Below are 13,961 nucleotides of genomic sequence, written 5' to 3'. Positions count from 1 at the left end.
TAAAGGTTTACCAGAAAGATTCATACATAGTAGAATTCTCTTCATGCTTGTCAGATGCCTGAAGAACTGGGTTGGTCCTCCTAACTCCAAATCAGACTAGATGTCTTAGATCCAGTTATGTCTGTATCTGAGACATATAGTAAAATTTTAATTCAAAGTAAGCTTGGTAATATTCTGTTTAGAGATGGAAATATAATGACTATGGTACTTGTAATTACAGTGCTTCCAAGAGCAATGGGCAGTCCTGGACCTAGATAGTAAGTTAAAAATCCGTAGACTCACTACATCCTCCAAGGCTGTGACAACAGCAAGGGTAAATATGCAGATCAAGTGGATGCTGTTAGCAAAAGTATTTCCAATTTTGATACACAGGATGGATTTCCTCTTAGAGCAGAATATTACAGAGGCAACACACTTAAAAGAAATCTCTTTACTATACAATAACTCTTCTTTCCTTCTTCTGTGCTGTTATGGAATCTTTTTACTATGCCAGGAGAGATGTTCTCAATTTATGTATGTACTTGTAGGTATTATACTGTTATCTGAGTGTGCAATTCTTCCTGTACAGTTTCTGATGGTATGATTACATTTATGAAAAATGCATCAATCAGCAAATTGAGCCCTGTCTCCATAGGAAACTTGGATTCATCTGTGTTATATGAGGAATAATTTCAGAACAAAATATTCTGTGAAGGAAATCTTAGCTAATTGCTGGGTATTGGAAAAGCGAAAAGGACTAATTAGCTGTTAATTATTCTATAGTTCCTTCCTATCCATATCCTCTTACTTCCTTTCTGTGCCTCCTCCCTGAAATTTAAAGATGAGAGTGTCATCCATATAGAACACAAGTTATTTTTTAATAAGCTAAGATGAGCAGAGATCTGCTTCTGGCATTGTATATGAATGTCATTACAATGGGAAGGCTAGATAAACTCGGTTCTTTCAGACTTCAATAGCTATAAAAGAAATAAAGCTACGCTGCGCATTTCCATGAGCTTTCCAGCTTCCTGCTCTGTAAGGATATTTTCATTACTTTTAGAATATGAGGGGAGCTTCTAGCAAACTGACTCCCCTTTTCAAATTGTAGGGCTTAGAGAGCTAAGATGAGAGATGGAGTCCTGGGTAAGTTCCTTAGCCACATTGGCCCATATGTGTCCCATATGTTAGGTGGCCAAAATGCACTTTTTTCAGCTACTCAAATTAGCTGCTGTCCTTTAGGGGTGTAATGGAGCTCTCTGAGATCAGATGGCGAGTTACGCTTTAGAAAGGCTTTAGAAAGGCAAGTAACAGGTGTCACATTAAATAGATCTTTGTCCTGAAGAACGCCTCTCCTTCTCATGCCATGCCTTCCATAGATCTCGTTACCTTTCCTCTGCTTCTAGCCTTTGCTTCTAAGCATGATGTGATGCCTCACCTATTATCACAACTTCTTTTCTCACAAATATTTTGGATGTGTAGCTGCTCTCTCTGCCATTGCCAATCACCACACTACAAAACTTAAGAACAGTCACTGAACAGATATAGCAAGGAGTAGCATCCATCAGATCGTGGTGAAACCTGAACTAGGGTTCACTGTCTGTGAGAATGTTAGGGCAATGTCACGTCATTTAATAGATAGTCTCTTCCACCATTCTAGATCACTATCCGGAGCCTGTTCAAGAAGAAATATCAATGTGTTTTCTACTTGACACAGTCTACCAAAAAGCAACAGAAACATTCTAACAAAATAGTACAAATGAAGCAAGTCTGAGGCAGAGAGAGATGTGGGCACATGCTGGAAAATTGGGGAAATGGCCTAGTGGATGCTAAGCGAGGTTGTTAAGCCATTTACAGGGACAAGAGGATCACTGTTTACTGAGCAAATAAAAATTCCCGAGCATGACCAAGCATCAGATTTCAAGACAGCTAACCAGAGCAACAAATGCAGAAAAGGAAAATCTCTAAAAAGCAAAGATAGGACATAAGACAGTATGTAGTTCAAGTACTGTGGGATATGGTAGCAAAAATGCAGCATAGAAGAAAAGAGGAGTTGGCTTCAGATTTGAGATCATTAAGGCCAATATTGAGTAGACAGATTCTAAGAATCCGATAGTTTGAATTCTACTGTAATCTAAATATCTCCTTGCAGATCATTCACTAATTCTCCCATCTCTCCACTGTCTTCTAACAAAGGGAGTTTTGGTGGGAAAAGAAGTACTTATGGTTGTTACTGAGCCTCCTCTTGCTGTACAAAATAATTGGTTCATTTCTAATATTTGGTTTAGAATTGACATATTCCAGCTGGATAGATTTAGATATGGCATGTGGAGCTGCATCAAAAATGAGCTTGAATAGATTCCAAATGGATAAAATGGTAGGTGTATGAAGGGCCTGCTGAGCACGTGCAAATGAAGCAATTTAGATGCCCATTCAGCCTTTATACATCTCATTTTGGATGGCTACCAGGTGTAGCTGCAAACTGGCTCCTTTGTGTGGAAACGGTGATGGTGGGTTGAATCAGAAGTAGCTAGATTAAGGAGATGAATTCAAATATACTTATGTCAACTATGGAATTAGACTAGTTCCATGTGAAAAGATTTCTCTAATACCAAAATCTTATCATTATTTCTCAATAAGTAAGTCTACAAAGATTATAGCTTTTCACTTGCTTTCTTTTGTCTGAATTCCATAATAAAAATCACCTACTTAGTGTATCTGTAAGATTTTTTATTTATTGTTGACTAACTAACTTATTTGGCAATAAATAAAGCCCTGGAAATGTTCAATCATTATTTTAATACTTAAGCATTTTTTAAAAATTACATGCTACTTAAGTTATTCTTTGCTCCAAGTTTTGCAAAACAGAACAGAATATACTTCTACTGCCAAATAAAAACAAGACAATGAAGAATATACAAACCAACATGAGAAGTAAACGGCTCTGCAGGAGGTTATCTTAATAAGCAGTTTGAACTAGAACTCCTGCTGAAAAGCTTTGTATTTTGCTAGTTCTGTTTGTTGGGAGTTTCCTTAAATGTATTTTAATTTTGGTGTTCTTGGGTGACCTGATTTTTAAAAGAAACATAATTTCAGATGTCCTGAATAAATCTTTATCACTTTAAGTGTTTTTAAGGGGAAAATAATGAGACTTAAGAATACTCAGGCTCATAGAAAGCACATTGTAGCTATGCCTTTCCTTCTTAATTCCTTGTATTCAGTAAATTACTGAATTACTTTCAAACACCTTATAATCATGAAGTTGCAGTAATAAAAAGAAAATTAAAATTTTGAACCTGTACATTTAGTATTTGAGAAGATGTAAAGTGATTCCCTTTCTGCATATTAAAAGGCATCCACTCTTGATACACTCTTGCCTAAAATTACTTTTTAAATTCAATATATAGCATTTCAGGTAGTATTCATGTGTGTATATATACATGTATGTGTGTTTGTATATGTATACATATAAATACGTGTATGTGGAAGTGGCAGGTTTGGCTGTTTTCCTACTAAGCTTTAAATGATGTTGAAAGCTTTGCTGAAACAAAGATTTACTAAAACTCTTATACACACTATTCAGCTCATAATTTTACCAAAAATTGGTCAGCACAATTTTTGCTCATGCTTCCACTATTCAGAAGTAAGAAAAAGTAAGATTTTTCCCTGTTTTCTCAGCAATTACTATACAAAAGGACCTGTGAAATTATTCATGAGAATTTAAGTGTAATAGACAATACAAATATGCAGATAATTTGTGGAATTTTGATCTTGTAGGCATCGAAGACCAAGATTAAACCAAACTTGGAAGAGCTAACGTTCCTCAGAGCAGAAATCTCAGTCACACTACTGAACACAGTTTAAATTATGGTTCTAATTAATAGTATTAACTACTTCAAAGAAAAGTGAGTTTTAGCATTTTTGAAAAATTGTTTCACTACTTACTTGTACCACATTTCAACAGCATTTGAAAATACAGAGCTAGAGGCCAATAGACATGACTGAACTGAGAGCTTTGTAAATTGAAATCAGTTAAGTTATCCAGGGTAATGCCAGAAAGCAAAGAAAATGCCACATTAACACCTCTTCATTTGTCTGCTTTGTTGGAGTACAGCCTTCGGTTTGAGGGAGACAATTTGTAGCTGTTGAATATAGGAAAATGGGACTGTTGAAGAAGCTGAGGATTTGTTTCTGAGTGACTAAATATTTGTCATAGTCATCCATGAAGCTAGGGGATCCGATGGCCCATAGATCAGATGTGTTGGGCCTGCTTTTCAGGATCTAAACATGTATTTGAGCCCCTAAACTAAAGGCTATTCCGTTACCATAGCATATATACAAATTTCAAAAAATGTGCGAATTTTACGTGTAGTTTTTATACACATCAGGCTGCCAGTCTTTTTAAGACTGAGCCCTCTATATGCTGTTAGCTCCTCATTTCCAAACAGGGAACTACCTCAAGATTTTCTCAGAAAACTAAATTTTCAAACATCAAATATATGCAGATAAGCCAGGCAATTGATATTGATTGAGTTTAACTCTGGGGTCTGTTTTATTTTACTGTGAGCATAAACCATGTTATTTATGTTTTAATTTGCAGTTCTGTTTCCATGGTAATTATGGCACTGGAGAAAGGGCAAAAAGACTTTTTTTAAATTTTGTAAAAAAAAAATTTTTAAATGTGGTGTTCATGTAGGGCAGGGGAGTGGATGTAGGGTTGTATTTTAAATGGCAGTTGCCAGATGCCGTGCTTTTTGTTTTTCCCATTTCTTTCAGAAACCTTGAAATGCTTGTACAACCGAAAGATGTCTTCAACTAACTATATTCTATAACATTTTTCAGGCTCGTCCTCACAATCAGTACTAGAATCTGAGGCATGAGCACAATCAATACGTTAGATGGGAGACCACTAGAGAAAGTTTAGGAAATTGCCGGCAATTGTATTGATGATTAAGAGGCATTTTTTCTTACTTTCAGTATACAGTGAATTTCTAAATATTATGGAGTAGCATATAGAAGAGTGGTATCTTTTTACTAAAAAGATTGTGCCCACATCCTAACTGTAACCTGTTTAACTAACTGCTGTTTTCATATATGATAACTGCTTTATTTTTTAATTGCCCTACCTCCAGAGACTTAGTCTGTGATTTAGAGCATAGCCACAGAGAGTAATGTTGAATTTTGGTGGGACTGAAAATGGTTTCCCATGATGAAACAAATTTTCAGAAAGTAAAACATGCGTGTGAGCTTCCAAATTCAAGGTTCCTTAGTTGCCATAAACATACGCACAGGTTAGGTAACTGGTCAAGCAAAAGTGCACTTTGCTCATGTGGCAAAAGTGAGGGGTAAGGGCCGGGAATGAACAGATAAGGTAGGTGGGGACCTCTTAACCGGATCTGTGTTTACAGTGGGGTATCTGTTTTAAGGAGGCTTTTACTACCGTTTGGAGGTCGCACACCCTCAGGCATGCTGACCATTACTGCAAGAGATAAACTGTAAGCAGCAAAAACATTCTCTTCAGGAAAATACTTTTTAACCATTTTCTTTTTTTTATATCAAGTTAGCAGTTACAAGGCAAAAGCAAAAATGCTCATTCTGAGCATGATCTGGTCATTAAAGTTCTTTTGTTTTCTTTCTCAAGAACAGGCATGTTAACCAGCACAAGCTATGTAGGGAATTTGTTTTGCGCCACTGAAGTCATTGATTTCAGAGGGATCAGGCTAATTCTACATGTGTGCATGTGTAAGAGTTGGGGAAAATGTATCCTGTCTATGTAAATTCCTTTTGCAAGGATATAGCTCTTCTTGTTCCATGTTGTTTTCTGTCAACAGTGATATCATCTTTGTGAAGTATATGTGTATGTTAAATACTCTATAAAGGTAACACAATGAAATGATAAGTTATGCAGCTACAGTTGCAGAGAATTTGCATTGCCAGTGTTAACAAGTGATCAGATAAAAAAAAGAAAATGCAGACATTTGCCTACTTTCATATTTGTGTTCAAACCAGAAGTCTGCTTTTAGATATTAGTTTGCACTGAACTGGTGGAAATTTAAACCCCAACTGTGAAATCTGTTTAAAGTGAAGGCATAGAAAAATCCATATTGAAGCACCTCAGCATAGGTGACATGTTCTTCCAAGATAGCAAGCAGCAGCAGCAGTCCAATGGATTATAGTAGGAAGTGGAACACTTTTAAAAAATCAGGCCACTTTTTTTTCTAGTGGTATGTGAGCATGTGTGTGTGCATATGTGTGTATGCTACTTTTACCATCTAAAAGCTATGATAACTGTAGGCATCCAAGTTTGAAAATGCTAATCTTAGTGAAGTCAGCTATAGCACAACAGTAATAACTGTTATTAAATATAGAGAACCAGTTTTGGAATTAAAAAAAACCCACACAGAACACACAGCATTTTGCTGTGGGTTTACAGAGAAAATTACTTCCAAAAAGGTCAGAACACAAGATGAAAAAAAATTGTGATTTCATTATTCATGCCATTTATCTTCAGTTGTGGCAGTTTTTTCACGATGCCTTTCATCCAAACAATAGATAGAATGGATTTTAAAATAGAAAGGAGAAAAAGGATTTTCTTCTCTGCCCAAAAGAGCAGAGTATATTTATTTAATGAAGAGCAAGAAGGGAAGGAGAAAATTCTTCCCAAGAAAAGGTGAACATATTAGATGATTTTAAAAACTAGAAGGATTAGTAAATATCCTCACATACTTTTATCTTAGAATGAAAGTAATAGTAATAATAATAATGTAGCATCATGCTCATAATTTCCTTTCTTAGAGCATTCAGACTATTTCAATCACTTCTTTATAATCAAAGAATATATTCTTCATCACTTCTCTGAGGTATTCTGCACCATACATTTATGAAGTACTCACTCAGTCTCAAATTTTAGGGCCAGTGAGCTGTTGTATAAGCAGTATCCATTAAGACTGCATAGCTACCCTCCCCACTACCAAGTATTTAAACTAAGGTTAGAAAATGATGGTGTGATCTTTCTCTAGAAAGCCTTGCCCTTTTCTCTGTACTTGGTAATTTTTTTAAAACTAGTTTCCCTGGAACTGAGCAGCAATGCATACTCCTGAAGACTCGTAATAACTATATTTTAGTGGTAGAGAACTTGGTCTTTAAAAGCTTTTGTATCTGCATTTCATGTTAGTAAAGTGCCTTAGGATCTTTTCAAATGATGGGGTGTGGGGTAGGTTTAAAACAGCTGTTGGGTTAACTATAGTACGTACTTCCCAAGACACAAAATCTCTTTTTTTTTCCCTTCGGTCAGACTTCAGTACAATGGGAAATGTTACTACAGCCAGAAGTATTCATTTCTAACAGAAATGTAACAACATCTGAAACAACTGAATTTTCTTGTTTTGCATGTTTTAGTATATAATACAAGTAAAGATGCATTTGGAAATTAGTCTAATTCAGTAAACATCTGGATAAGCTCGTCTCAAAATTCTCTGCTCTTTGTCAGTGTGGTTTCAGAATTGTTGAGTTAACTGTCAGGAGAAGAAGAGATTTTGAACGGGAAGCAAACAGCTTGCTTTCTTTACATTGCAGTTAACCATAATAGTTTTTACTTGACAGAGCTACAAATGAATTCAAATACATGCTTTCACATCCATTCTAATTGCTGTAAGCAGGATGCAAAGTTATGGAATAAAATTATAAAATACTTCAAAATTATTTTGTAGCATTGAAAGTTTCAATTGTTGTTATCAAAACGTGTTCTTATACAGTTAAAAATTGTATTTTAAATATTTTTTCATTTTTTATATTAATCTAAATTGTGTTCTCATTAAATCAATGGCAAAAATTACTATTGGTAGCAAAGGTATACAATCAAAGTCTCTTCTACTGTTTTTTAAATTTAATTTAAACATCTATTTTAAATTCTAACTTTTTGAGCATATTTGCTTAAGAGATAATTAGATCAAAATTTACTAATTATCTAGACCACTAATAATAGTTTTGGGGTTTTACCTCAATTATAGTTTCATATTTCATTTCCTTGTATTTGTGTGGTTAAGTTCTCTCTAGTCTCTATTATCATAGAATCATCATAGAATCATAGAATCAGTAAGATTGGAAGGGACCTCTGGAGATCATCTAGTCCAACCCCCCTGCTCAGCAGGGGCACCTAGAGCATCTTAGACAGGGTTACATCCAGGCAGGCCTTGAAGATCTCCAGAGAAGGAGACTCCACCACCTCTCTGGGCAACCTGTGCCAGGGCTCCGTCACTCTCACAGGGAAGAAATTCCCTCTCACACTCAGGCAGAACTTTCTGTGCTTCAATTTCTGCCCATTGCCTCCTGTCCTGTTACACGGGACAACTGAAAAGAGTTTGTCCCCATCCCCTTGACACCCTCCCTTCAGGTACTTGTACACATTGATAAGATCCCCCCTCAGTCTTCTCTTCCCCAGGCTGAAGAGGCCCAGCTCTCACAGCCATTCCTCACAGGGCAGGTGCTCCAGCCCTCTGATCATCTTCATAGCCCTACACTGGAGTCTCTCCAGTAGCTCCATGTGTGTCTTGTCCTGGGGAGCCCAGAACTGGACACAGTACTCGAGATGAGGCCTCACCAGGGCTGAGTAGAGGGGCAGGATCACCTCCCTCAACATGCTGGCAACACTCTTCCCAATGCACCCCAGGAGACCATTGGCCTTCTTGGCCACAAGGGCACATTGCTGGCTCATGGTCAATCTGTCATCCACCAGCACTCCCAGGTCCTTCTCTGCAGAGCTGCTCTCCAGCAGGTCAGCCCCCAGCTTGTCCTGGTGCCTAGGGTTATTCCTCCCTAGGTGCAGGACTCTGCACTTGCCCTTGTTGAACCTCAGGAGGTTCCTCTCTGCCCAGCTCTCCAGCCTGTCCAGGTCTCTCTGAATGGCAGCACAGCGCTCAGGTGTATCAGCCACTCTTCCCAGCTTGGGATCATCAGCAAACTTGCTGAGGAGGCACTCAGTCCCATCATCCAGGTCGTTGATGAAAAAGTTGAACAGGATGGGACCCAGTACTGAGCCCAGGGGGACACCACTAGCCACAGGCCTCCAACTAGACTGCTGCCACTGATGATGACCCTCTGAGCTCTGCCTTTCAGCCAGTTCGCAAGCCACCTCACTGTCCACTCGTCTAACCCACACTTCCTGAGCTTCTCTGGGAGGATGTTATGGGAAACAGTGTCAAAAGCCTTGCTGAAGTCAAGGTGCACAACGTCCATTGCTCTGCCCTCGTCTACCCAGCCAGTCATTCCATCACAGAAGGCTATCAGGTTGGTTAAGGATGATTTCCCCTTGGTGAATCCATGCTGGCTACTCCTGATCACCTTCTTTTCCTCCATATGTCTGGAGATGACATCCAGAATGAGCTGTTCCATCCCCTTTGCAGGGATGGAGGTGAGGCTGACAGGCCTAGAGTTGCCTGGGTCCTCCTTCTTGCCCTTCTTGAAGACTGGAGTGACATTGGCTTTCTTCCAGTCCTCAGGCACCTCTCCAGTTCTCCAGGACCTTTCAGAGATGATGGAGATCAGCCTGGCAACAACATCCGCCAGCTCCCTCAGTACCCGTGGATGCATCCCGTCTGGGCCCATGGATTTGTGGATGTCTAGCCTGCCCAGAAGATCTCTAATCTTACCTTCCTCAACCGAAGGAGTCTTCCCTTCTCTGGACTTTCTCCCTCGCGTCTGGGATTCCTGAGGGCTGCCCTTAGCAGTAAAGACTGACACACAGAAGGCATTTAGTAATTCTGCCTTCTCTGTATCCCTTGTCACCAGGGCCCCTGCCCCATTCAGGAACAGGCCCACATTTTCCCTAGTCCTCCTCTTGCTGCTGATGTATTTGAGGAAGCCCTTCCTATCATCCTTAACATCCCTTGCAAGGCTTGATTCCAGCTGGGCCTTAGCCTTCCTCACACCATCTCTACCTACTCTGACTGCATTTGTGTAATCCTCCCATGTAGCCTGTCCCCACTTCCACATTCTATGTATTTTCTTCTTCTGTCTGAATTTGGCCAAGAGCTCCTTGCTCACCCATGCAAGTCTCCTGCCCCCTTTGCTGCACTACTTTTACTCATAGGGATGCACTGCTCTTGAGCTTGGAGGAAGTGATGTTTGACTACAAGCCAACTCTCCTGGACTCCCCTTTCTTCTAGGGCCTTAACCCATGAGATTCCACCAAGTAGGTCTCTGAAGAGCCCAAAGTCCACTCTCCTGAAGTCCAGGGTTACAATCCTGCTTGTTGCCTTACTTCTTTCCTGCAGGATCCTGAACTCCACCATCTCTTATACCATAAGCTAGGTTTTCAAGACATATCTGGAGAGTGTTTACCTATCCTCTTCCACCGAAGAGCTAAAGGGGTGATAACCTTTGGCAACAGACCGGCAGCTATTGAGGAATATTGATATCCTGAAATACCTGAAGTGGATTTGTGTTTCAGCACTTATCATCCCACAATTATACAGCAAGTTTAGTCAACTTAAGCTCCAATGATGGGGTTTAAAGAAGCATAATTTATGTCATAACTGAAGCAGACAGTGAATGTACACCCAAACATTTACACTAACTAGCTAGCAGGTGGTAAGTTGCTAAATTTCTACAATTTGATAAGGTACAATGTTATGCCAATAACTTGATACTTGAAGCAGTTCAAACATCTGACTAATCAAAATTACATAAATGAACAAAAAATGTGGCTTTGCTATGACAGCTTGTAGTTTTAACTGGTTTTCATACTTTGACTTTGTATTTTTATTACTATTTTAGAGCTTTCCGAAATGAAGATGCATGGCAAGTGAAACCTCAACAGTTTGCTGTGTTCACAGCCAGTAGACACCACAGAAGCTGTAGTCCTACTTTATATGGCCAAGGTGATATTATTGGTTCAAAAAGCAGCACCACTTTATCTTCTCAAAAACTTGACAGAGGTCATGAACAGGAACTAGATGATAAATCTCCATCACCACCAATGGAACATCCTTTGTGCTCTGAGGGGCTGCTTCCTGAAGAAGGCAGAACAGGCATTTTACTGGGCCATGCTTACAGTGCAGAAGAAATCAAATTAGCAGTAAGTAACTCTTTTCCTATAACACAGGTATTCTTAAAGATCCATTTGTGGATCAAATATAAACCTGGAGGAGCTAAAAATTAGATAAACCCTGTTGTCATCTTTATTTATGCAGTGCCAGCCCAGCAAAAACTGAAATACATCATCCTAACATAAATGCAGTTTTTCTGACAATTAAACATCTGCCAGTGGGCCATACCTTCATATTAATAATGATAGTGATATTTACCTGCCATTATGTAACTGTAGTGGAAACTTCTGCATTTTAGTTAGTTGCCAATATTGCTGTCAATATGGGCATTCTGATTTAAGTGTCTTTCTATAATACCTGCAAACTTACTGTTAAGTAATATAATGTGCTGTTAGACAAATCAAGTTTCTACAGCATTAGATTAATGGATGTAATCTGAGAAATTCCAGCAAATATTTTCGATGTATTTTCTATTGTATCCAGAACCAAACAGAAGTGATAACTGCTATAATCTTTTTTTTTTTTTTTTTTTTTTTGAAATGAAAGAATAATAGTGCAGCATTCTTTTGTTCTCTGTTCTTCATAGAATGGAGATTACCAATCTCCATGGCAAGTGGAATAATCTCCTCTTTACCTAGGGCCACTTCTTAGGAAAAACTCTCCAGAACTCGCTAACTCTGGCAGTCTTTATACCTGAGCTTTAGCCACTCCCTTAGTGTCTTTTATTCTCCCCTAGGCATCCCTACTTGCCACAATTTTTTTTTTCACTTGAAAATTTAGCATTTATTTCCCAGACGTCAAAGCATGCAACCATGCCATCATTAAATAATGGAACTAACAAGTGAGTGACTGTAGCCACCTCTCTGTCCAGCTGTGATGCATAAAAATTTGTACCCAAGAGATCCTGAACTGTAGGTATGTGGCCAAGGCTTGTAAGGGAAGATTGTACTTCAACTTTTACTAGGAGGAAACAGTCAGCAATTTTCTTCCCATTTGTCACATTAGGTAGGAGAGAGGAGACATCATGATGTCATCAGCATCTTCAAGCAGTTTGTGGTAGTTATCCCCCAGCTCTGCTGTGCATTTCAGAAATGTGCCATCCTTCCCGATCAGAGATATGGCTGCTGGAATACAGTCTTCATAATCCAGAATCTCGCTGTAGATTGGCCGCACCATAATGAGGCCTGCCCTAGGAAGCAGGGATTGTAATGTAGCTCTTTCCTGACTGTGACCCAGGAGCACGGTCTCAGCAGTCTGAGAACCACGTAGTCCTGGGTCTTTGACCTCATCCTACCATTTTCATATTCATATACTTCACAAAGATTTTAAATAACTATCTCTTGGTTTCTCATGGTTTAGGCATTTTCCTCTTTAAATTGTTAATCGCAAAAGTAATTGTTGGGGCTTTTCCAGGAGAGTTTGATAAACACCAACTTCTCCCCCTCTGTTCTCTCAGAAGTGTCAGACAGAGACAGCTGGTCACAAAATTTCCATTTCCAGCCAGTCCAGGGAAACTACCTAGGCTGAAATAATTTTGCAAGCTACAGGGAAAGCATATCCCAGTTGGTACTCAGGATATAGTCCATGTCTAGACAGTTGACTAGATTATAAGGAAAACACTTCCCAGTTGATGTGTGGGCAAAGTACATAATATTTTTCTCACTGAGCCTAGATCCAAATCAGTGGCCTTGAATCAAGTACAAGTCCAGAAGATCATCAGAAGTTAATCATTACTCAGACAGACTTTGGATACCACAGCTTTAGTTCAGAGCCCATTCACCACTCTGTTACTCTGAAGTTCTGAGACCCAATGGAAAGCCACTGCATGAAGAAGAGAGAGACGGAGGAAAAAGTCCTACAGTGTATTGTAATCCAGAGTTCTTTGACAGCTTTTTTCAAGACATGAGTGAAATCTCCCACATGTTTGAAACTCCTAAAGATGTTACAAGCGACCATTTTTCTGAAGAATATTTGTAGCGCTACTTGAAAACATTGGAATTGAAAGTGATCTTCTGCATTTACCAAAATTATTTCATTGTTAAGGTATTTGAGGAAGATAAAGTAGTCTCTAGGGCTTTAGGCAAAGACTTAAGTCTTCTTTCCACAGAGATCTTCAAACTAACTTACTTTAATAAATGTTTCACTGGAACTTCTGTTCCTTTACATTCCTCCTTAGACGTTACATGTATAGGGAAGGCCACACCCACCTTTAGAGCGAACTGGAAATCTCAGGTGAGATTCATTGGAGAATCCCATAAACCAAAACTTTTGTTTCTAAGTTTCCCAAATATAGGTGGATATTCTTTCTCTGAACAGTAGTTTGGAGAGTGCTTTCTTCTGGAAATGAATAACTTCAGAAAACAGTTACTTGCACATTTTTTCAATTTCAGTTAGAGCTGAAACATTGTGCTTCCCAGTCTAGATTTATAACTTTTAGTCACAATTACCTTCTCATGCCTCTCTTCAAATAATGTGCATACATCCTCTATTCTTGCTTTCTAAGACAAGAAGTAGTAGACTTAAGCAGTAACAAAGAAGATTTAAATAAGATGTTAGGAAACTTTCTAACATTAAAGATGGAGAATCACATAAGAAATAGATTGCAATGAAACGTTGTGGGAAATTCTACTGTTGGACGTCATCAGGAATGATTCTGACAGTCTTGATCCTACTCTGAGGCACCATGTGGTTCATCATAGAATCAGTAAGATTGGAAGGGACCTCTGGAGATCATCTAGTCCCACTCCCCCCACCTCCCACCCCCACTCAGCAGGGTCACCTAGAGCGTGGTAGACAGGGTTGCCTTCAGGTGGGCCTTGAAGATCTCCAGAGAAGGAGACTCCACAACCTCTCTGGGCAACCTGTGCCAGTGCTCTGTCACTCTCACGGTGAAGAAATTCCCCCTCACATTCAGGCGGAACTTCCTGTGCTTCAGTTTCT

General features: G+C 39.1%; 1 protein-coding gene across 1 annotated transcript in view; it reads left to right on the top strand.

Moving 5' to 3' along the window:
* DEUP1 (deuterosome assembly protein 1) overlaps positions 1-13,961 on the top strand; it is a 47,135-nt gene that overhangs the window by 27,910 nt on the left and 5,264 nt on the right. The window contains exon 12 of the mRNA XM_062577915.1: positions 10,750-11,050. Within this exon, the coding sequence (XP_062433899.1) occupies positions 10,750-11,050 (301 nt within the window). The remainder of the gene's footprint in view (positions 1-10,749; positions 11,051-13,961) is intronic.

Source organism: Rhea pennata, chromosome 1 (genome assembly GCF_028389875.1).
Source record: "Rhea pennata isolate bPtePen1 chromosome 1, bPtePen1.pri, whole genome shotgun sequence".
Classification (NCBI taxonomy): domain Eukaryota; kingdom Metazoa; phylum Chordata; class Aves; order Rheiformes; family Rheidae; genus Rhea; species Rhea pennata.
This window is presented reverse-complemented; position numbering and strand designations above follow the sequence as displayed.